The 25,000-nt window shown below is 42.5% G+C and overlaps 2 protein-coding genes across 2 annotated transcripts in view; both read left to right on the top strand.

Moving 5' to 3' along the window:
- rims1a (regulating synaptic membrane exocytosis 1a) overlaps nt 1-5,819 on the top strand; it is a gene marked incomplete at both ends in the record, with an annotated part of 101,804 nt that extends 95,985 nt beyond the window's left edge. The window contains 4 exon segments of the mRNA XM_080848570.1: nt 3,940-4,052; nt 4,352-4,453; nt 5,002-5,141; nt 5,601-5,819. Of these exon segments, the coding sequence (XP_080704696.1) occupies nt 3,940-4,052; nt 4,352-4,453; nt 5,002-5,141; nt 5,601-5,819 (574 nt within the window).
- A 13,416-nt stretch (nt 5,820-19,235) lies between these two features.
- kcnq5a (potassium voltage-gated channel, KQT-like subfamily, member 5a) overlaps nt 19,236-25,000 on the top strand; it is a gene marked incomplete at its 3' end in the record, with an annotated part of 155,628 nt that continues 149,863 nt past the window's right edge. Inside the window, exon 1 of the mRNA XM_080849375.1 lies at nt 19,236-20,272. Within this exon, the coding sequence (XP_080705501.1) occupies nt 19,902-20,272 (371 nt within the window). The 5' untranslated portion in view covers nt 19,236-19,901. The remainder of the gene's footprint in view (nt 20,273-25,000) is intronic.

Here is a 25,000-nt window from a genome sequence, read left to right as displayed (position 1 = left end):
GGACTTTTGAGAGATGAGGCATGAGGGATGAGAAGAGAGATTTAACCAGGACACACTGGTACTGGTTATCAAATGTGGCATGGCTTTTTACCATAGAAAAGCTTTACCATAGGCAGAATTATGTACTGTATGCTCTATGGCTTTGGCACAGTAGGAGCATATGTCATTGCTCAGTTCACTGTTTTCATACCTGACTAAACTTTAACTTTTTAACTTATTTAGCTAATTATGATAATCATGATCATTATTATTATTCTACTGACCTTAATCAGTTGTGCTTTGATCAAGGCAAGATGTGTATAGCAGGGGGCTCCAGAAGCTGTCTGGTGTTTAGGGTTTTGCACTTATGTGAGCCAGAGGGAGTGGGCTGTGCTGTTTTCTTCTCGTCTCTGGCGTCCACTCACACCTATTTGAGCAGATAAGGATGATCTAGGCCAGACCTGGGCTAAGTGCGGCCCGAGGGCCATTTGCGGCCTCTTAGCTGTCCCTGACCGGCTCGCAGGGGTCAATGTTAAATTAGGAATCAAACGTTAAAAGATAAAAATTGATATTACTATTAATTTTTATACTTATACTATTGCATTGCAAGCTTGCTCCTGCGTGTGTGTGTGCCATGTGTATTGGTCGTCTAGGCACTCCTTTAATACTGCAAAAACATGCTCATTTTTCATGCTAAATTGAGTTCAGCCTATTGGTCTGGCCCTCCACAACAGACCCACTATCTCATGTGGCCCCTTGGGGAAATGAATTGCCCACCCCTGATCTAGGCCTTAAAGCTGCCAGAACAGGATGAGACACACAGAATTGGGACGATTACTATACAATTACTATAAAGACTAATAACCACACACATCTGATGTATTTAACTAATGGAACAATTAAATAACAAATATCTCCCATCGGTTATTTTATTTCCTATTCTATATGTCTCACTCAACATGACTTTATAAGGAATAGGAATGTCCATTCTTTGTTTAATCTTATCTAGTCTAATCGCGTCTAATTCTTTGTTTACATAGGTGTGCTGGTTACACTCCATTCTTTGTCAATATTCCCTATCCTTGTGCTTAGAAAAAGCGAAAAGAGACGAAAACAAAAGAAAGAAACAGCTGGATGAGAGGAGAAGTGATATAAGGAGATGGCAACTTATCTTACTCTTCTAAGCCACTACAGTGTGTGTCTGCCACATTACCGTAATCAGAATCATGTTACGTTATGAATACTTGATGGTCCTGATGTTTAGGCATCCAGAACCACATACCAGCTCAGCTGGTGATGCCAGCATGTCTGGTGTATTGCAGTACCGACTGTGTACCCACCATGTCTCTGATGACATTCAGCGCTTCTCCTTTCGTCAAAGGGCTTCGTAACGAACCAAGTGATCATGAAATGACTGATCGTTTTGATTGATCATTTCGCAAGTTACTCAAGAGATATTTCAGTTGCCCAAAAGAAACATGGATTGCACAGCGTGTGTCTTCTCTCGTCCGTCCTTTGGACAAAGCTATTATTGTCGAGACATTAATCACGCTCCTTCCTCAAGGCCACTCGACCTCCCCTTCCTTTATTCCATAATTAAAACATGCATCATCCATCAGCCCGAGGCCTCCTCTGCCCCGGACACCATTCGGAGCAGCCAGACTGAAATAAACTTCCCACATCTCGCCTGCTGTCAATCAATCACTACTGCCTTCAGACCTGTCAATCACTACTGCCTTCAGTCCTTCAGCCAGCCCGTGCCAGGACAGATGTGGGGGAATGACACCGCCATTTGCAGCTAATTATGATCATATTAACCAGAGATTATAGCTTCCGAATGCACCCAAAAACACACACCCACACACACAAGAGGATACCCATACACACACACACCCACACCCACACACACACACGAGGATACCCATACACACACACACAGGCACACACAAGCTGGCAAACATACACAAGAGGATACCCATACACACACACGCACACACCCACACACACACACGAAGATACCCATACACAAACACAAACACACACACACACACACACACACACAAGCAGGCATACACACACACTCACACAACACACAAGAGGATACCCATACACACACACACATACACACACACACACACACACACACAAGCAGGCATACAAACACACACACACAACAGTATGAGCAGTGAGCAGAGGCTCTTTCATATGGTTGCTCGCTAGCATGACCACAGCTGGCACCTCTGGTCCAACATTCTTGTGTGGGTTAGGTCATGGAAACAAGCGCTGGCTTCAAAGGGGAACATAGATTGCATTACTACAGAGCTGACGAGCTGGAACTCAGGACATGTCTTAAATACCTCAACCAAAAGAGAGACGGGCAGAGAGAGAGAGAGAGAGAGAGAGAGAGAGAGAGAGAGAGAGAGAGAAGGGCAGCACAGGAGATGGAGGCCAGAAGAAGAGATGCTCCTGCTGCTGCTCTGTCCATCGTTGGGCTCTCTTGATGATGTATCCGTTGGGTCTTAGGGAGAAAAACAGCGGTTCACAGAATTGTCAGTTAGCAGAAGTTACAAAGCATAGTTTCAGATGGACCCTGATGGTCGTTTTCACTATCACAGACTTAGAGACTCATTCAGGCAATGGTGGTCAATCAGGAAACAAGGCTTTATTGTTTGTATTATTATTATTGCTTCTTTAGATGCAGAGAGTGTGGCTTCACAAGCAGACACAAGCTTAAGTGCTTGAGTTTTCATACCAGGTTGACCAGGAGAGAAGGTTAATCAGCGCACCCAGCTAATTATAAGTTAATGATATGCAGCCGTCCCAGGACAGAGGGTGACATATCAGTGCTATTCTGATTATCAGGAACAAACAAACAAACAAGGCTGACTTTCAAGTCAGTTTTTTATTGCACAAGCGATTCACTGCAACACACACGTGTTATATATGATAGGCGATCCAGGACACACACACACACACACACACACACACGCACACAGGCCTGAGGTCGCTGTGAATTCACGCTCTGCTTTTAACCCATCCCGGATCGTCCTTCCTCCAGGATCCTCCAGGAGCAGTGGGCAGCTTCTCAGCGCCCGGGGACCAAGTGAACCATCCGTCTCGGTCAGGGAATGACAGGACTATTCTTTTTAGATTTGCATTGGCAGAAAATGCAAAAGAATGACAGACACACCAGACACCCACTCAGAGGAAGCATTCCTATCAACGTTAACACAGAGCTCACACATTTAGGAAATATAGACATGTTAGAATAATATCTGTTCAAGAGATTTAGATTTGTCAACTCTTTCAAGCCCAGATGTACATCAAGATCAACATGTTTGATCTGATGAGTTATGTCAGGCTAGGTTTAGGGTTCTTGTATGTATCATAATCCTAAAAGGACAAGGGTGGCGCAGCATTTAGAACCTTTCAATAGGAAATCCTGAGTGGAAATGCTAGAAATTCGAATAAACTCTTTATGCGCTAGATGAGTGGTGGATTAACAACCAATTCACGTATGGTAAAATGCGGCTGAGGTGGCTGGGGATGGGTTTTATTCGCACCAATTGCATTTGTTGCGGTTTTTATTACGTTTCCATTAAAGTTGCCCTGACAATTTCAAGTTTTGAACCCACAGCTGTTCACAACTCCTCTCTCTGATTAGAAGAGTGAGTGTGCATTTTCAATTTGCATAATACAGCTGATGGAAAATGCCCACAGACATTTTGCATTTCCTTTTAGCCAAATTTACAGGAATGCACTTAAAGTATGCGAATAAGCCAGATGGAAACCCAGCTCGTCAGAACCTTGTGACCGCTGTCAGTTGAGAACCTCAGTGGCATCTCAACTGTACACTCTAACATTTAAGTTGCATTGGATGTTTGCAATATGAAGTGTTTACGTGAATGCTTGGGCCACTCTTACTTAGGATATGTCTGTTCTTGTTTCTCTGCTCTTCAGTCTGGTCTTCTCAGGGATGAGGCTTGGTGCTGACAGCCAGTTCAGTGACTTCCTGGATGGCCTAGGCCCCGCCCAGCTGGTGGGGAGACAAACCCTGGCCACGCCCGCCATGGGTGAGTGACAGAGTGACAGAGTGACAGAGTGATAGTCAAACACCTGCAGTCGAGGAGACTGAGGGAATAACCTGAAACCTACATTGGAGTCAGAAAAGTGAACATCTGCTGCTTTCAATTACTTAAATTCTCTCCTCTATCGCTCTCTTTCTCTCTCCCTCCATCTCTCTCTTTCACTCATCCTCTTCTCCCTCCATCTCTCTCTCTCTTTCCCTTATCTTCCTCTCCCTTTATCTCTCTCTTTTCCTCATCCTCCTCTCCCTCCATCTCTCTCTTTTACTCACCCTCCTCTCCCTCAGGAGACATCCAAATTGGCCTGATGGACAAGAAAGGTCAGCTGGAGGTAGAGGTGATTAGGGCACGTGGCCTTACACCCAAACCAGGATCCAAAAATCTCCCAGGTGAGAGCTCTTCTTCTGGGCCACCATCTTCACAAATCTGCCCTCTTTTCATCTGCTGCATGGATGTCTGAGAGGATGGGCTATGCTTTATATCACATGTGTCAAACTCAAGGCCACTCAATCTGGCCCGCCAACTCCTCAGAATGTTGCAAAAAATTCCATTGATTTGAATGAGCAACGGTGACATTTTATTTGGTTTGCCTAATTTTCCCTCAGGATTAATAAAGTATCCATCTATTTATCCATCAGAGCTTGTCTGCCGCGGCCGCTGGTATGTCGAACGCACCACAAATACTGCAAGTCCCACAATGCACTGTCCCCGCGTTGGTAGCATACGTCAATTTAGGGAGCGCTTGCCCCACTGTCCGGCCCTCGACTTACACCCAATCTTTTTTTATTTCGGCCCTCTGTGTATTTGAGTTTGACACCCCTGCTTTATATGAAGAAACTCATGGCCATGTGGACAACCCTGCAAAAAAAGAAATCTCACAGGACGTTGTGTGTACACTTACTGAACTCATGCCCTCCATGTCTGCTCTTTTTTACAGCTCCCTATGTCAAGGTCTACTTACTGGATAACGGGGTGTGTAAAGCCAAAAAGAAAACCAAGATTGCACGAAAAACACTGGACCCGTTATACCAGCAAGCGCTGCTTTTTGAAGAGAGTCCGCAGGGTAAAGTTCTCCAGGTCAGTTACATTTGCAAATGTTATATTCCCCTGCTCAGTGGTCAGTTAGCAATGTTTTCCCCATATGATGTCTAGGCCTTTTGCAATGCCTTTCAGTTATTGGACTTGTTTGAATTTTAGATTAGATAGATTCAACTTTATTGTCATTGCACAGAGAACAAGTACTGAGACAACAAAATGCAGTTTAGTAAGTGCATATGTAAAGTGGAATAAGTGAATAAATAAGATATATACAGTAAGAGTTAGGTATGAAATATGAACAGAATTGGGACTAGCAGCAATTGAGGTAGGAAGTGAAGATAGATATGAAATATATAAAGTGCAGGTGTAAGTATTAGTGGTGGTAATAAGTAAAGAGAAGTGAATGAGGTAGTAGTAATATAAAGATTAAAAAGTTTTGTAAGGTGTAAGTACAGTTAGTATTTTCAATTGACACCCCATCCGCTCTCTCCCTCCCAGGTCATAGTCTGGGGCGACTATGGGCGATTGGACCACAAATCCTTTATGGGAGTTGCACAGATCCTATTGGAGCAGCTTGATCTTTCAAGCACAGTGATTGACTGGTACAAACTCTTTCCTCCTTCCTCATTGGTGGATCCTACGCTAGCTCCCCTCGGCCAACGGGCTTCCCAGACATCACTTGATATTTCTTCAGGGCCGCCAGGCACGCGGTCCTAGTGAAGGGGGGGATACAGGATCCCCTTCCCCCCACTCCCCCTCCCTCCAGGATCACCTGAGTGGACCAAGGACACATACCTGTGACAACAATCAGAGCCCTGACGAACCAGAATCACGATCAAAAGCTTTTAGCTGGAGCCTGACAATCACTTCTCCACCACTTTTGTATTTGGGTTCTTTGCATTTTTTTGTCATTTTTCGTTTTTCTGGACTCTCAAGGTTTACTTTTGTGCCATTGTACACCAATCTCCTTTGTTGTTTTGTATTGCTGGCTTCATTCATTCTGAATGTGACTTGGTTCCATTCAGTTCCTGAGCGGAGGCGGGAACAGACCGTTTGTTGACTAAACTGGCCAATCAAAGTAGTGATGGCTGACTCTAGCCAGTCAACAGTGTCAGTGACATCATCTTGTTCCTTCTTCCTCCTTGCCATATAAGGAGTGTGGGCGTGTTTGGGACAGGTGAGACAGGGCTAGTGAAAGTGAGGCCACTGTAAGACTGAGAGGCCCCTTCCTTTTAACAAAGGTCAAAGGTAACAGAGCCCTTCACCCTTTGCTAGATGCTGACCTTAACAAGTCTGTTTACAGAAGATCTCTCCCACTGCTTTGCCTTGTCACTGTACTCTTATTTTGGTACAGGGGCACACACACACACACACACACACAAACACCATACATACACAAATACATGCACACACACACACGCGTGGAATGTGAAGACCTGTGTTATGTTTCCTGACATTTGTTTCCAAATTGTGTAAAACATAAGTAATATACCGGGCAGTTATGGGAAGCCTCTTCCGTAAGTTTTCTTTTTTCTCTAATTAGCAGGCATTCCCTTTTGTTGTTAGCACTTTTGTAAGTGCACTCAAATTAGCTTGCCCCGCCCCCATCCTTCCACAGGCTGTTCATGTTCAGCCTGAGTTTCAGCATAAGCCACTTTCAGTTGTTGCCATGACATCACAGAATGCGTCACATTGACACATCGTTTTGCCATGGCAACTGCCAATCAAGGTCAGATATGATTAAGGGAATGGTCTGCAGGTGTTAAACAACTGTCATTCTTTAAGAACAGTTTTATGTTTGTTTTGGGGATTTAAAGCAAGCACAAAAAGCCTGATTTGTTTTTCAAATAGCAGAACGTTGTAGCTTTTTGAGAAACAGATAGACACTCTTTGAGAGTTAAAATAGAGCTTGATTTTGTCCCCTGTTCTTTAAGCTTTTTCATTTTCTTCTCATTTTATTTGAATGTTTCTCAAAAATCATTCACACACAAAACCCCTCTCTTCATCTAAATGTGGCAGTAAAATGCAGGTTGTGTTTTGACAAAGTCCAGAGATCTTCTCGATACAAAAAAAAAGAGACAAAAGACGACATAGGCCACCCTCTCCTTCCCCATTCCGAAGGAGCAAGCATGCCTCTGGAACGGTCCCAAACTGCATGCAGATTTTGTAAACACGACGGATGAGAATAAAAAATAAAAAAAAACAAGAGACGAACATACTAGTGTGTTAGTTCCACATACTGTAGGCAAGCTTGTGTGTTGCATGCACCTGTACAGTTTGTTTCTATTTAAGATGAATAGATTAGCCAATGAACTGAAGCCATCCATTTCATACATGGACGTCTGACCAGGTCACGCCCCCCCCTGCGCTCTGCCCTCCTATTGAGGCTTGGGTGTTTGTGGGGAAACATTTTTCTTAATTGTTTTATTTTTTAAATTTCCTTTTTTTTCTTTCTTTTTTTTTTTTTTTAGAAAAAAAAATAACAACTAAAAAGATATCCCTGTTGATGAACAAAAGTGCTGTACTGTCTGTTGTACTAAGCAAACATGAGTCCTCTGTTTGTATGGAAGATGATGTTGTTGTTGCTCTAGTTTACCACGGAGGGACTTCAACAGACTTAGAATAATGTGTATAAAAATCCAGAGCTATCTATATATGGAGTATAATTATGATTATACAGAAAAAAACAGCATAGAGAAATATATATATATAAAAGATATATATTTAAAAAAAATAAGAGTGTATGCAAGATAAGATCACCTACACAAACACACATGCACATACAGTAATGCCAATATGAGTCAGTGATTTACTTGCTTGTATTTAAACCGTGGCCCAGTCAACCTGTGGATCAGCCATCTGTCACCTCGGTCCGTTGATCGGTACCAAGGCCACCAAGGGACACCTTCAGAACTTTCTTTTCTCTCACTCCTCGTCCTCGTCCTCGTCCTTGTCCTCGCCTCTTTCGCTTTCGTTTTTTGTTTGTCTATACACAGTAACAATTCAAATGCTAAACATAGGAAATTGGACTGCCACCTATCTCTTTTGCTTTATTAGAGTATTCCTATTCCCTAAACACTTGGTTACAAAAAAAAACTAACAAACTCACTTGCTTCATATTTAACCACCGATGAGTTTACTTTGATGTCCGTCGAGGCTGACTACTTTCCTTTGTCAGTATTATTTAATAATGCTGATTGTTTACAAATCATGTGTTCCACTGAAACAGAATAGAAGGTATTCACTGCAACATTTCTTGTTTGTACAACAGATGTGGCTCAAATGATGTGTATGTTTTATATTCAAGAGTTCATTTTTATTATTTACAAATAAAAGACTGTGTGGAAGAAACCCGACTGAAGATCCTGTGATTGGCACTATGGTGTTCAAGTTCTCTCGATGTTTTCTGACCGTGTCAGCACTTTGTTGGCTGTGAGGACACTGGACTGAGTTCACTCCACCGGTGACAACTGCAACCCAACTCCCCCGCCAAGTGTCAAGAGCTAGTACTGCACACAATTAGTCTATGTATGAAAATAGCCCTCTAATGACTTGTGAAGTTATGATAACAGTGAATACAGACCATTGGATACATTCATTTACAAATCTATTGAGTTGTATTATGTATGACACATTACGACAAAATCAACCCTCTTTAGGACTTAAAGAGTAAAGGACTGTTCTGTGACCATGTTTGAGTGAACTACACCAAATCTAAAAAACACTGCATATGGGGTGTTAGAACATGCACAATGACCTACTTCCCTACACATTAATGGCAGATAAATGAATTGACGGGAATGCAAATGTGGTACAGTGCAGAATGTCCTTTTTGGGTGGGGGTGGGGGGTATGGAATCTCTTAAATAAAATATCCACCAACAGCTGGTTCCATTCACAGATGCATTATTCAATGACAAACAGAATTGTTATTTAATGAGTGGGCTCAGTCGAGTCTGTTTGAATAAGGCAGCAGTATGTGTTGAGGTGTAACCTTGAGAATGCACTGCTTTCTGTTTTATTCTGTGGAAACAATTCTAAATTCACCTTGTCGTAAGTGGAATGAAATGTATTTCAACGTATGGAGTATAATGGAAGAAGACACACACACACACTCACACACTCACACACACACACACACATACACACACACACACACACACACACACACACACACACACACACACACATACACACACACACACACACACACACACACACACTCACACACACACACACTACTGTCGTAATTTTGTGTAGAAAATGGACATTTGCATCATCAGATATGTCAGTGAAATTAAGTAAGTGTTACCGGCCTCAAGCCTAGGGGAACTTGGGCCAGCACAAACAGGTTCCTAACACTTGAAAAGTGAAGGAACAAACACAGGTGTTAAGGCATGGAGTTCATTCTATTTAAGATCAATAAAAGACAGGCTACAATAAAAGACAGGCTACCACAATCATTTCATGGTCACTGCCGAATGCATAATTAGTCAAGACAGACTCCCAACATCATTTCAGGTTCACTAACAACGGCATGATTATTCAAGACAGGCTACCTACCACCATCAGTGGCCAGAAACCATGTTCAATCACAATTTATCATTAAACACCCACACACACACAGACATCTTCTAACAAAGTAACACCCCATTACCAGTATGCTTGTTTTTAGATCATACACATTCATTTGCAGCAGTTCAAAACCCACAAGAAAAGGTTATATTACCTTGAAAAGTGAAGGAACAAACACAGGTGTCAAGGCATGGAGTTCTTTTTGGTACAAAGCTTTAAAGCTTATATGTAGAATAGAACATTAATTCTGTTGTTTTGCGTTTTTTTTTTTGTTGCTGTCTAGACAGGCTCCATTCATTTGGCTGTATGCACTCAAATTCCGAGCATTGTTTTGGATTGGTTCTCTTGTTTGAATTCGCTTTGGATTTGTTTGAATGACATCGGAGTTGTATGTTAAAATGAGAAGTAAAAGGAACAAGGGTGAAATCTAGACTAGAACAGAAACGCACACAGCATATTTTGCTCTCCTCCGAAACTGATCCCAAATAGGGCGTGCAATAACCAGATATGTTATTAATAACCAAGTGTCAGCAGTGATATGTAGCATGGAACCAACACTAGCCATCAAAGAACACAAGTATATGAAACCGCACACATAAAATAAAACCTGGGAGATCTCTGAATCACAAGCCAATGCATAGGTAGCTAATTCAGGGCAGACTGGCTGGATATCTGAGATCAGTAGATTTATGACATTAACAGGGGCACCATGGTCGGCCTGGATCAGGAACCAAAACCCATAAATGGCAGACAGATGATTGGGGAAAGAAAGAAAGAAAGAAAGAAAGAAAGAAAGAAAGATGCAGACCACTGAAAAACTACATGTACGAAAGTATATTAGGGTCTATTTCTGACTTTTTTTCTCCGAAATTCTGGATTTTATTCTCAGAAATCCCCCCACCCCCATCCCCCACAGGTAAAATCAGCCCATAGGTGTCCCTAGTACGCTTCCGTACATAAGTGACATATATGGCAAATTCTTCCCAGTCAAACCATTAAAAAAAACGTATGAACATATGCATTTTTTTTTTTCCATGAGCTCACCACTGCAACAGCCAGGCAGTGTGTCCTGTATCGGTAGCACTGCTGATGTGGGCTTCTGCTTGTCTCAAATCAGCACAGCAAACATATTGTCACCTAAATTAACTAGATCCCAGAAGATTATTGATAATTAAGGCCTGTGAAATCTGCTCAAGTTGTCATTAATAACAAACAACAACACAGTGGGTTTGTAAGAAGATAGGACATTATACATAGTTACTCACAGTTGCCACAGTGCCGTCTGTGTGAAGGTAGTGAAGGGTGTCCCAGAAAACTAAATGAGCCCACAATTCTCACAATTGTTTGTTGTGTGTTGTTTTTGTTTGTCCTGTCTTATTGTTGTTTCTATGTTTATGTTCATTTAATGTATGTTTACTATCTGATTGTGTTGTGGACCCCTCGAAAACGAGATGGTACATCTCAAGGGGTTATTCCCAATAAAGATAATTTCCAACAAATTCTGTTAGGACATGTTATCTCTAACAGCGATTTCACAGCTAGTTATAGAGCTCTGATTATGTTTGTAGTTCTTATAAGCCTTTTCTCATTGGAAATTAGTTTGATAAATCTTTAATGAGGCCATTACCCATCTAATGGTTCTTGCCTCCAGGCAGTGCTCCCCCGCATATCTATGATATACTGTTCATGCTTAGTTATCTGAGTGCATAGAAAGTGTCATTTTGCACGCTAACATCGCTTCACTTAAGACGGTCTCAAAAAATGTTTTTTATCCCCAATCTCTTACTCTTTAAAGGTACAGTGAGTTTTTTTTTTTAATTTTTAAAGAAATGCTTCAAGACCTGGGGGGGGGGGGGGGGGGGGGGGGGTCAATTCCCACTGTGGGTTGACTTGGTCCACTTCCCCTAGATGGGATGTTATAGAGTGATTTGAACTTGGTGAAGGATGTGTTTCAGTTACTGAGTAATGGCAACTTATATCAGATCAAGCCATGCAGAATAAGCCCACCACGCTTCTCTGACTCTGCCATTCCCTCACCTGACACTCTGGCAGTTCCCTAGATACCAGTATATGCACAGTATCCAAGTCCAAGCTCCTAGCTTTTATGGAAAATGACAGTACAGGTACATTTATCTTTAACACTGTGCGTATTTCATTGGAATTCAACCACTGACCTTCATATAGAGTGGTACTTATGGGCATTCATCCAACACTCACCATCGTCTACCCTAGCCACTTGATATGGGTATGAGGGGAGCCTCGAAAAGGAAAGAATTGTGGGAACCCTGATCTGCTTTATGTTTTTACAGCTGTCTTTCCACCAGAGATAATTGTTAGTGTCATGACATGCATATTTTAAATAAAACCTCTATTACTGGTGTTCAATATTTGATCCACTTTCCTACTTGTTCATGAGGAAGTATGCATTTGGCAAATGTACGTTTTTTCCCCCCTGCAATAACAGACTGGAAAAGAATGAAGTGCAGACTATTACACCATGTGGCAAATGATCGTAAAGAAACTGACAATGCTGAGAGTATCATTTGATGCCAGTTGCACTCCAGACATCAGAGAGTAGAATGCATTACTGTAATAGGATAAGGTTTCCATTAATTTTTTTAAATGTTTAATAGACCATTACATTCTTTGTCACTACAGTATTTAAACACATGTAAGAGAGAAAGAGAGAAAGAGAGAGAGGGGGGGGGGGGGGGAGTATGTGTGTGTTTAGGGCATAAAATTCTTTTCTAAGAAGGAACAATTTAGAACAGCTCAATTGCAGAGTCCCATCAACGTTTTAGGATCATGTCACAATGTTTAAAATCTTTTTAACCTGTGTCGTGCTTCCACATACGTATGTGCAAACTCTATCTGGGTGAAGTAAACATCAGAGACGCATTGCTACAAGTAGAAAACTGCAGGAGCTATGATATGGTGTTACAGGTTCAGCGCAATCGCCTTGTCGGAAAACCCTTCTGCATCCTCAGCAGGTATCTCAGAGTCACCAGCGTTTCGCCCCTTAACCTGTACGCCTCGCCTGAGTGGGAAATAGCGCACTGATGTTGCTGGGAAACCATGGCAGCCAACTTCAATTGGAAATAAAGTTGCATGCCATCCTCTAAGGAGAGCCTCGTCGATCAGATCTTGGTACTTCGCTTTCTTCACTTGGTGAGAGATGGTTAGCCTGCCCTCCCAGGGCACTGTGAGTTCGGCTACTATGATGGTCTTTGTGCTCCTGGAAAGAAGAATCATGTCTGGTCGAAGTGAGGTTACCGCCACCTCCTCCGGAAAGACAAGTCTTTTCTTCAAACCACAACATTTTATCCAAGTGCATTTAGGACATTTTAAGCTTGACAAAATCAAGACAATTAGTTGTGGAGTATACACAATAATGAACGTATCATTACACTGGATGATGTTATATGTATGATATATCATAGTTTCTATCTAGTGTATTTGCTAGCTATGCTACACAAGGAACACTGGATTTTGAAAGACAAGATCTGCAACATTAAACCACATTGTGTCTTCAGTGAACATCGAAAGGAGCACATAAAACCACAGAGAGGATACATTTCAATAGCTTTTCATGTTTAGAAAAACAGTTTGTGAATATAGGGGTGGATCTTATTGATGTGTGCTACTCACCTACACAATGAATCTAAGCCTGAAAGACCATATGTTCATTCCATTCGTGTTTTTCTAAGTTTGCAAATGTAAAGGGTTTATGAGAAAATAAACAAAAAGACGGGGAATGATAAGCAACAGTATACTCAATACTGAACTGTTGCCTCTAATTTGCCTTCCTCTTCATGTCCTTCAGTAAAAAATCCTCAATATACAGTAATACAGTAATACAGTAATACACAGCTTTGGGGAATACCCACATCTGATTGGTTAAACAAAGCATTTAGCAGAATCGTGCTGAGCCACAATTTTCAGAATCCATATTTATTACAATTCTGCTCCACAAAGTAAAAAGCGACTAACAAGCATTCCAGCAAATTCAAATTAATCAAGCCATTTCACTCCAGCCATGAAGACATTTGCTATAAATGAAGTGTCATTGTGCTGTATACGCATGGTACTGAAAGTGTGCTGTGAGTGAGGGAGCTGAAGTTAAAGGCACCCAGTGCAACTTTCGAGGCTTAAAAATAAACATTCAATTTCTAGCCTTTTTTACACGTGGTAAGTTTCAATAACTCCATACCATTACATATCGACATTCAAAGAGCAAAGATGAGACCTCGTTGTGTGGTGAGAACTGATAGAAAATCATAAACAACAACAATCGCCGCCATTTCCCCCTCAAATCTTAATTTATTGGTGCCACCAATAAATAAAGCAGGATTCCAGTCAATGGAAAAATGGCCTCTCCCCACCGGCGATTGTTGTCGTGTACGATTTTCGATCAGTTCTCACCTATAAAGTTGCACTGGGTGCCTTTAACAACAGCACGGCTAAAATGATAACTTTCAGACCAATATGGAGCAAGGCAGTGGAAATATGTCTAACGTTCATTCATTTCCTTCTCTTTCTTTTCAAAGAGGGTCTTGATTTATGTCCATTCGTGCAAATATGTTAAAAAGCATGGCTGGTCTGGAGCTCCATCCCTCAAATGAATGTATCGCTAATACTTTTGTGGCACATTATTCATCCTCCTCAGCCTTGATCCCGATGGCCATATAATCTCCTCAGGAATTTTACGAGTGTGTCTGAGTATGTGTGTGTGTGTGTGTGTGTCTGTGTGTGTATGTCTGAGTCTGAGTGTGCCTAAGCATGTGTCTCTGTCTGAGCGTGTGTGTATGTGTGAGTGTCTGAGTGTCTTAAGTGAGAGTGTGCCTGAACGTGTGTTGTGTGTGTGTGTCTGACTGTGAGTATGCCTGAGTGTGTGTGTGTGTGTGTGTGTATGTGTGTGTGTGTGTGTGTGTGTGTGTTTGTGTTTGTGTGTGTGTGCGTGTATGTGTGTGTGTGTGTGTGCGTTTGTGTGCGTGCGTGCGTGCGCGTGTGTGCGCGTGCGTGTGTGTGTGTACGTGTGTGTAGGGGGGTGTGAAGGGGTGGCAGCAGTAAGAAGGAATATGTCTGGGCCCCCACTACCCTTCAGTGCAGTGCCATACCCACATTCTGGAGAAATGTGTTTCAGGTTGATGGACTCCGCAGATGAGCCCCTGCATGCGCTGAAGCCCAGCAAAGCTGTCTTTTGCAAGCCGACTGGAGCTTAGGCCCACTGGCGCTAAGGCCCACTGGAAGCTGATCCTGAGGTTTGGTTTCTCAGGTTCATAATTTGCATTACAGTGCCCCTTACATTGGAAGTACACAAATGAGTGCAGTGAAGTACAGCAGAAGAATTAAAAACCAGTGAAAGATGACATATATTGACAACCCCACAAATGCCAAGTTTAAGGTTCCGGTTATGGGCAAGGGTTAAGGGCTAGCCTAGTGCAGACAGTCAGCTGTAAAGCACTGCACTGCAATACGACATCTAAACTGTAATCATTGGGATGCTTGATTTAGAATGCTATTAATAATCCAGTTTGGCTTGGTAGCTGGCCGTGGTCCTGGGATGCTTATAGCAGAGCAGCAATGTGGATAAGGGAAAGCCCCTATGGATAATGTGAGCTTCGAGCTACTGAAGTGGAGGAGAAAGGGGAGGAGGTGGGAGGTGAGAAAGGGGAGGAGGTGGGAGGTGAGACGTGGAGTCAACTGTCAGTCTTCCCCATGGGCTCCTCACGAACTTTGTTTAGAAACCCCTATTAATGGTATAACTACAATGAAACAAGGCTCTGCAATACAACATGTTTACTTACTTTTTCTTTCTTTTGTCTGCTTCCAAACAAAGTTGAGTGCTTTATGTGTTTTGACACTTTCAATTGTCTCAAGCCGTGACAGGTCCAAGCCTTTTGACTTTGATTTACTTTGGCGACTTTGTCTTTGTGTTGTTCCACTTTCAAATCTCCTTACAACAATGGCCGACCCTTTCTCATTCATACAAGGCCTTTTTGCACATTAGTTTTTCATTTCATATTATTATATTTTTTTAATCGGCATTATCTTTACTATTTTTCTTCTTCTCAACTTCTATAAAATTCTCACTATACTCTGAAGACTGTATTATACATAAAATGTATTATTATGTAATTTATTATAATGTCAACTATTGCGTAAATACTTCATGTTTTGACCATCTCATCAGTAAAATATTTTTCCCAGGTGGAATTCAGGTGGACTGTATGTGAGTAAGTGTTAAGATGCTCTTTTAACCTTTGGTTAGAACTGGTCAACATAAGACTTTAAACTGAACACAATTCAAGTATAAGATACAATTCAAATTCTCTTTTCTTTCAGCAGCAACACCAGGTAACAAGTATTAGATGCCCACAGCAGTGTCAAAAGTAATTACAAATTGTGTATGTTTTTGTGTTCAGATAACAACAATTAAACATTCTTTACTTTTATTAAGTTACATCCCTGTGTAAGACTTATTCCAAAATATAGCTACAAGCAGCGATGAGGGGGCCAGGAAGCCAACAAAGGCTTAGTTGCCATGGAAACTTGATTCCATAATATCAAGGGCATGGCTTTAAGCACTCACAGCAAATGTTATGTCAATTGAGCAAAGAGTGGGTGGGAGAAGAAAGAGAGGGGAAACAATCAGAAACATGGCAGATGAGATATGGCTTGATATCGCGGACATTGACGAAATAGGGTACGTTAATTTCTAAGGAATCCAACCTCATTTCAAAGTACCTCAAGAAAATCTTTAAAAGTGACGAACAAAAACACACCTGCCAATGGTGGCACTATAGTGCTCAAGGTTTCAAGACATGAAACTCGATTAAAAAAGAATTAGGGGACTGTCCCCACAAATGTCAAACATTTTTTCAATACAGTTCTAGGGTCTGCCATAGACTGCAACGCAGTTCTAGGGTCTGCCATAGACTGCAACGCAGTTCTAGGGTCTGCCATAGACTCCCATGCAGTTCTAGGGTCTGCCATAGGCTCCGATCGAGTTCTAGGGTCTTCCATAGACTGCCACACAGTTCTAGGGTCTGCCATAGACTCCCATGCAGTTCTAGGGTCTACCATAGGCTCCTATACAGTTCTAGGGTCTGCCATAGACTCTCATGGCAAAAGAAAAAGAAAAAGCACAATGGGTGCCTTTGCTGCTTGCCCCCCAATTCAATGTTGTTCTTAGCAACCATGTAGCCTGCTACATTCATAATTTATTTGCACTATCTGCTTTGTACCACTAGAGGGCAGATTGAAAACTGTGAGAGCACGGACGGATCGTAAACCCGGCCCCTCATTGCAGTGGCACAATCCAAGTGTGAAAGTGGCAGTAGGATGAGGAAGGCCAGCTGTTTAATATCACATGGTTGCTCGCTGAGGCCAGAGCTCCAGTTTGGGACGAATTAGTTCTGCTGCTGAAGCTCATCAGCTGAGGCCTAAGAGAAAGAGAGAGAGAGAGAGAGAGGAAGAGAGAGAGAGAGAGAAAGTGCCACTTTCATCTTACTGTTTTTGTGCCATCTCTCTCCTCTCTCTCACACACACACACACAGGCTACACGCAGTAGTATGAAAACATGAGTTACAATAAGGTAACTACAATCAGTCTATCGAAAACAGTTAGCCAGGTTCAACTTTCAGAGGTCCATAACGACGGTGTAAAAACGTTGTTCAGCAGCAGAGGGAGCCAGCTTGAAATGTCTAATTAATTGTTTCATTTTATTCACATACATTTCAGTCAAAATACTTTTCTGTCAGAACTGTAAGAGGCCTCAGGAGTAATTATTCTACAAGCCAGATGGTGTACCCATACTCCCCTAATTCTACTCTTAGCTCTGACGGTACAGCAGCGAGTACAGTCCTGAAACGGGGTTCTCTTCGATGTGCTCAATTAGCAATATAGGAACATTACAGAGCACGGAGCATGCGGTGTGAGAATTAACTGGGTAATCAAAAGTCAGCAGTTTCCAGGTGGCGCTGATTAGAGAGCTGACACCTGCGTTAAACGGTTCAAACAATATCTATACACTTAAACTTGTAGCAAGCGGAACGTATCTCGTTCGATCTGTAAAAGTATTATTCACCGTCATGTGGAAAGCGTGACCGAATCGCTGCTAACGCGATTAAGTTGGGGGCATTTTAAATGTATAAGTAATAACACAAGGTGGTATAATTGTATTAATATTGGCTAATACATATGTCATATTGCAGCTTTTACGTTTAGGAGAAATATAACGTGTGCTTTCATAGTCTGTCCTCCATAATTATCCAACTAATTTTGTGAAAATATCTGTGTCGACTGAATAACTGAGTAGCTAATAATTTCAGTCAAGGGTAACCATATGGTCAAACGTAAAACAAATAAGCCTACCAGATCATTCTATGATGTCAACTTTTTTCTTTAGTTCACTGTTCACGTTATGGCCATGTATATTTCTGCCCATGGTGTGTGATATAGTTATTATAATAATACAGTTTTTAGTATTTCCGTGAGTATTTTCCATAATAAATGGCATGGTTTTGATATTTTCTTGCTTAGAATAAATCACAAAAAGTGACCACAACAAACTACAATTCAAGCGCACCAAACGAAACAGTCTGGGCATGGAACACCACTCACTGACCACTCCGTGTTTCGCATTTTTTGTGTCTGAGCTGAAGGGAAAGGACAGCTGCCTTGAAAAGACACGTTACGGTACTTACAGTGCGGAGTTCATCCATACCATAAAATCAAAATCTGTCAGCACACAAAGAAGGCACAGCAGTATTGCATAAAACTGAGCGGAAAGAAGTAGTCGAGATGGGCGACAATAGTGTCAGGCTATAACGCATTTTACTATTAAGTTAGTTGAATGTTTACTTTATTCAGGTATATCGATTTAAGCTTAGGCGACCTCAGCTCATATAATTTGCATTTCCGATACGATTGTCTTTTGTCAAGCCTTTGAGTGGACACAAAGCAGATGAATTCTTGATCGCCTATCAAATTTTGCTTTGCTGTCAATGTGTGGCTGCTCCAAAACAACTGTGTTGGTTGCGAGTAGATTCTGTTTCAGCGAGGATCACGTGGTTTGCTTGACATCGGCTCCTTGCCTCCAAAATGAGTAGTAGAATGAGGGAGAGGGAGAGAGAGAGGGAGAGAGACTTCTTAGTTGCCATAACAGTTGAACTGCAAAATGGGAAATGCCGATGCGCTCAGAGGAAAGATAAGCCTCAAAATAGAAGGGATACGATCAGATTTCAGAAGTATCGTTTTGTCGCCTTCTTTTAAACATTGTCCATAAAAATCTCTTGGTGTGCTGCTTCTCGAGTGAGTACAAAATGGACAGACATTTATTATAACCTTTCAAATCGTAGCGTATTTGAATGTGTGTTTGTGTGACAGTTGAATTTCCAGATGAAATAAACGAAAGCTGGCTAATGTGAAACAATCTTTTTAGAACAGGTTCCTCTGAAAAAAAAAAGAAACCTACTACTTCAGCTGGGGTCCTTCGAGACGAGAAGCACACTCGCGAACTAATCGTGTGGAGTAACTCTTCTGTATTTCTACGTTTTGGTATGTGCATCAGCAAAATGAAAAAAGTCACTCCACACACTGGTCTTACTCTTGATTCAGAGGAGCACAAACGGACAACCTCAGGACACTGACCAGTGGTGGTCATGATCTGGAGCGCAGAGACATAATCACCAATTACGCACGACAGAGGACTGGTACAACTTGTGGGTGTCTGCATAGAAAGTAACACCTTCGGGACTCACAGCTGTCCAATGCACGCTTGTTTTGACATATTTCAGTTAAGACGAGAGAGAAAGGGAGAGTAAGAGGGCGGGAAAAAAAGAGACCTACGTGAATGTGGGGTGATGCCCTCCCCTTGCCAAATGTCTACCCCCCAGATGGTGACACTCCTTCATAACCCCAATCTCTCAGCTCCTCCAGCAGACTCCAACAGCCATCTGAACTCTCTCAATCCTGCTCGCCTAATGGCGACGTTTTAATGAAGCAGCTGTTCGACACCGCGCATGACTGAGACTGAGTACATGACGAAAAGTAAAATATAGCAAAGTATCAACACCATTGTAAAATACCCTCTTAAATTCAGGGTGTGTTAGTTTAAACACGGGAGTTTCTCCCACACCCAACCGCGCACCTTGCAATCCCTCCTGTATATGTGCGTTGTTCTGGATCCCAGAGCGCACACCCAGCCCTCGATGGTGATGCCATGCCCCGCAATCACAGCGGAGATGAGGGCAGTGGCACAGGGCTCTGGATGAAAACATTGCCGGGTCGACGACCTCAGGAGTACGGATTGAAAGATGTGGAGTCCGGTGAGAGTGCAATGAACAACACGGCGAGGATGGGCGACAGTCTGCTGTCGGCAGGAGCTGGCGGTTCCTCGCCAGGGACGACAGGTGCAGGAGGCGCGGAGTGCCTGAGAAGGAAGCAGGGTGCCCGTCTGAGCCTCCTCGGAAAGCCGCTCATATACAGCGCGCAGAGCGGCCGAAGGAATGCCCGCTACCGCAAGCTCCAGAACTACCTCTACAACGTCCTGGAGAGACCAAGAGCTTGGGCTTTCGTCTACCATGCTTTTGTGTAAGTACTTTACAAATACAATGCATCGCAAGTATTCAGTCAGCTTGTTGCCCTCAGTAAGACAGTGCACCTGTTGCTTCAACATTGAGTATTCGACTGCATCTTTGCCTTGATGATTTGTTTCTGTGTTTCCCCCGGCTTATAAAATACATTGTAATATTGACTGCAGTAGGCCTATCATACAATGCAGATAATGAGTGCGAATTAGTGGCGGGTTGCATACAAAATAACAACAAAAACGTCTAGTTATATTTGAGAAAATGTTTGCAATTTCGAATATTCGTATGTTATCTCTCTATATAAGTCAACGTTAATGAAACAATAATTTCATTGTATTTTAGTCGTTGCTCAGAATACGTTGTCCAATTGATATCCATTTGACATATTTCTGATGAGAGTTTTTGGTAAACTCATGCATAAATGCGGTCATACATAAACTCGTTCTACGCAGAATAACAATATTGTCCAGCATATTTGTATACTGTAGGTCATGACTTAGTTTCTCCTTAAGGTGATTCGTGGTTGATTTGACTCACTGCACATTTGTGCCGTCTCGCAACGTGAAAACATGTTGTGTGTTTCTTGTTAATCATTTCTGCTGGATCTCCGCCGCTTTTACCTGTTTGTTTCATAATACGTAACACAAATCCCACAAATGCAATTTACACTTACATTTTGAAAAAAAAAAAAAAAATACACGAAGTTTCCTCTGCAGCATGCAGGGCCCCAAGCGCTATATGTGGGTCTTCGGGCCAGAGCGTACGCTTTGTCTGAGGGAGGAAGTGTTGCTGTCAGAAGGGGTAAGATTGAGGCGCTGCGAAGGGTTGCGAGGCAGGATGTTGATGTTTTATTTGTTCAGACGGGACGGCCGAGGTCGCCGGGGTTAAGCCGTTACATCTGCACTGACCACGGGCTCCCACACCACTCATACGGACGGCACTGACGTCCCACATCCACCCACGTGCAAATGGCATTCGCGAAAACGACTTGGAAAAAAGACAACGATGAATTGAATGCACAGCACAAGGGAGGCAATAGATGTTATCCGATACAATCTCTGCCTTGGGTTTTGATACCATTTTGCCTTGTGGGTTGGCCACAGGAGTTGCATGAGGTTAGGCTCGTTTGCGTCAGATGCTCATTTGTTGGCATGTGTAACATGATTACTTGTAGCAGTATGGTTGTGCAGTGAAGAAGCACATGACTAACCCGACAGCTTCTTTCGCCTCATTAAGTTGCTTTTCAATTTGATGAAACCAGTGCACACACACCACTTTATCCAGATGTGGGAAAGAGCACTGATTAGACAAAACACATCAGGATGTCAGCACATCTAGATGTCATCACGCCGGGCTGACACAGTGGACAAGGCTGGAGGGGAATAGTAAAAACATGTTGAGGATTTGCTTCTGGATGGGGTCCTTTCTCTGCTCACTGTGGGGGTAGGCTGGGGGGGGGGGCTCTGGTCCCGCCGGGGGTTTGACCTGGAGTCAGCCAGATGTCCTGCTGATGTCGCTCCGCTCAATCTGCCTGCAAATCCTGCACCGCAGCGGCCCTAGTGAAGCGCAGGCGATGCAGTGCATTCACAGTGGTGTAGTGGCCCCTGGAGAAGTCGGTATACTCTTAATTTGTTTTAAGCAGCCTATACAGCACAACAGGATAAACACACTGTTTTGAGAAGTGGGTATATGCAATGCTGACTGAAAAATAAGTGGGTATACTCCGTATACCTGCGTATACCCTGGACTACACCACTGTGCATGCATCACCCACTGAGTTCCGCTTATAGAAATACATATTTCATACCTGCACCTGACTGCATAAGCAAGTGTGCGCTGTGAAAGGGAAAGAAAGTCTTTATAATACCTCAAAGTCTTCACACACACTCTTGTCAATCCCCCGTCACCCCTGAAGCAGCCCCTTCATTAAAAAACACGCCCATTTCATTTCTGATACATATTTATTACTTATTTTTAATTCGGGGTAAATATTGCAAACTCTACGTCAGGATACTGACCGTGCGTGTGAGATTATTTCTTCGGGAACTGTGGTTTAAAAAATGCACATTACTTCACCAACATCTATTATATAGTCCACACACACATACAGTACACGGTCCAAAACCACATGGATGAAAGCCTAATATATGAACGTGGCCATGTCAACATCCACTTTGCGGCATACACAAACCATGGAGGGAAAAATGCAATGGAAGCCCACTCTCAGGTGTAGGGGCGGTTTGAGTGCTTTAGAAGAAGCTGAGCTGCGTTAAACCTGCTGCACCGGAACAAGAAAATAACAAACAGATGTGGAGTGGACAGGATGGACAGCTTCACCATGCTGTCACTATTGTGTCTCCCACAATAAATATTTCTCTTGACCCCTCATTTTATCTGACATAAGCTTTGGAAAGCAGCGCGCCTATTGTACAAGGGTCAGTTAGTTCTGTTTGTGTGTGTGTGAGTGTGAGTGTGTGTGTGTGTGTGAGTGTGTGTGTGTGTGTGTGAGTGTGTGTGTGTGTGTGAGTGTGTGTGTGTGTGTGTGTGTGTGTGTGTGTGTGTGTGTGTGTGTGTGTGTGTGTGTGTGTGTGTGTGTGTGTGTGTGTGTGTGTGTGTGTGTGTGTGTCTTGTGTGTGTATGTTGACATGGCCACGTTCATATATTAGGCTTTTATCCATGTGGTTTTGGACCGTGTACTGTATGTGTGTGTGGACTATATAATAGATGTTGGTGAAGCAATGTGCATTTTTTAAACCACAGTTCAGAAGAAATAATTTCACACACACGGACAGTATCCAGACGTAGAGTTTGCAATATTTACCCGGATTTAAAAATAAGTAATAAATATGTATCAGACATATTTAGCTGTCACTACTCAGGGATTTGGCAGCAATAGTCAAGATCCATATTTTTCTTTTTTATGTGATTCTTATTTCATAGAGGAGGATTGAATTATTTATAATATACATTCACATGGGTAATGTATAGGAGGGGGTAAAGTATAGGAGGAACTATTTTAACCCTTGTGTACATGTGTGTGTGTGCGTGTGTGTGTGTGTGTGTTCATGTGTGTAACTGTGTGTGTGTCTGCATCTGCAGTGTATTATTCTTTGGTGCCATTGACTTTCAATCTGGCCCAGTGGCTCCTTTTTAAATTGAATGGATTTTTCAATGACCATTTCAATAACTCACCAGGGCGCGCTTACACCAGCAAATGTTTTCACAGTGCGTCCTAGCCTGCTTATTCATTGTGCTGTGCTAGACTGCTGTCCAGCACATTTCCCCCAAGGTTAAAGCCCTCAGTCAAAACTCTCTTGTGCACTTAGATATGGCCAGTCCTCCAGTGCCAGAGCGTGAGTGAAAGGCGGTAATATGCCATGACAAATCCAGCGTCTGTTTTTTATGGCTTCGGGTTTTTGCCTACTCAGGTGTTTGATGTTACATTTACATTTACTGTTATTCATTTAGCAGACACCTTTATCCAAAGGGACTTACAATGATTGTACACACATTTCTTACATTTACACTGATGGCACAGTGCACATCAGGAGCAATTAGGGTTTGTCTTGCTCAAGGCCGCTTCGACAGGGAATCGAACTAGCAAGTTCTGATTACTAAACAACTTCTCTACCTCCTGTACCACTGTCGCCCCATAATAATGTTGTGTCTTCTCTCGCTGTACATAGGGAAGACTTGGGGTTGTGTAGTAGCTGTGTGGTTGTCAGACTGGAGTGTGTATTAATGTTTGTATGACAATACTGTGTATGTGTGTGTATACGGTATGTGCGGGCAAAATGTGTGTTCTTATCATACACCATAACACACAATGAAAAAACATGGCTGTTTGAAGAAGTACATTTTATCGTGAAGGATAACTACATACGGTTTTCGAAGCCATCTTTAGTTCTATCATCCTGTGAATGAAAGTGTAACAGAAAGGGCCAGATCTTTCAAAAGCATCAAACACATTTCTAAGTTCACTGAGGGAAGTAATACATACAGTGTTGTCTGTAAAACTTATAGTCATATTTCTGAAATGTAGAAGTCACTGCAATAGAATTTATTTAAACAGATGGCCTGCTGAATGCTGCCCAAAATTCAGTCACACAAAACATGAGAACTTTCATTAAAAAAAAATATGAAATGACTCCTCCAGAAAGTGAACCCTGATCTTTTCCAGGGACTGCTGAGGTTTGGTGTAATATACCAGGCCATGACGTCAGAGTCAAGCGTGCACTTTTTGAGGTGGCCCACCGCAAAGTTCCGTCCGTCCGCTGAAATGAATCTAAAATCCACCAAAGTAAAGTTCACCAAGTTCCTTTCTGCTGAGACGCTGGCTAGTGCTGAGCTTCATGGCTGAAAGAGATGGATATCCAGACAGTGTGTGTGTGTGTGTGTGTGTGTGTGTGTGTGTGTGTGTGTGTGTGTGTGTGTGTGTGTGATATCCAGACAGACCCATGTGGGGATGGGGGTGGGGGTGGGGGTTTAATTCAGTGTTTTTGACGGCAATTTGTCCCATGTCCTGTGCCTGAGCCTTTAAAGGCTGGTAACTGAATACCCCTGTGCTCTTTTCGCTGAGCTGTATTTGACTCAGTGCTTACACAGTGTGTGTGTGTGTGTGTGTGTGTGTGTGTGTGTGTGTGTGTGTGTGTATGTCAGTGCTTACACAGGTGAGAATAAAGCGTGCTTTTGTGCGCTGGCAGGTACTGGGGGTGTACCAGGTGGAGTA

This window comes from Sprattus sprattus (assembly GCF_963457725.1).
Source record: "Sprattus sprattus genome assembly, chromosome: 12".
NCBI lineage: Eukaryota > Metazoa > Chordata > Actinopteri > Clupeiformes > Clupeidae > Sprattus > Sprattus sprattus.
Note: the sequence above shows the minus strand (reverse complement) of the source record. Positions and strands in the feature narration are given on the sequence as shown.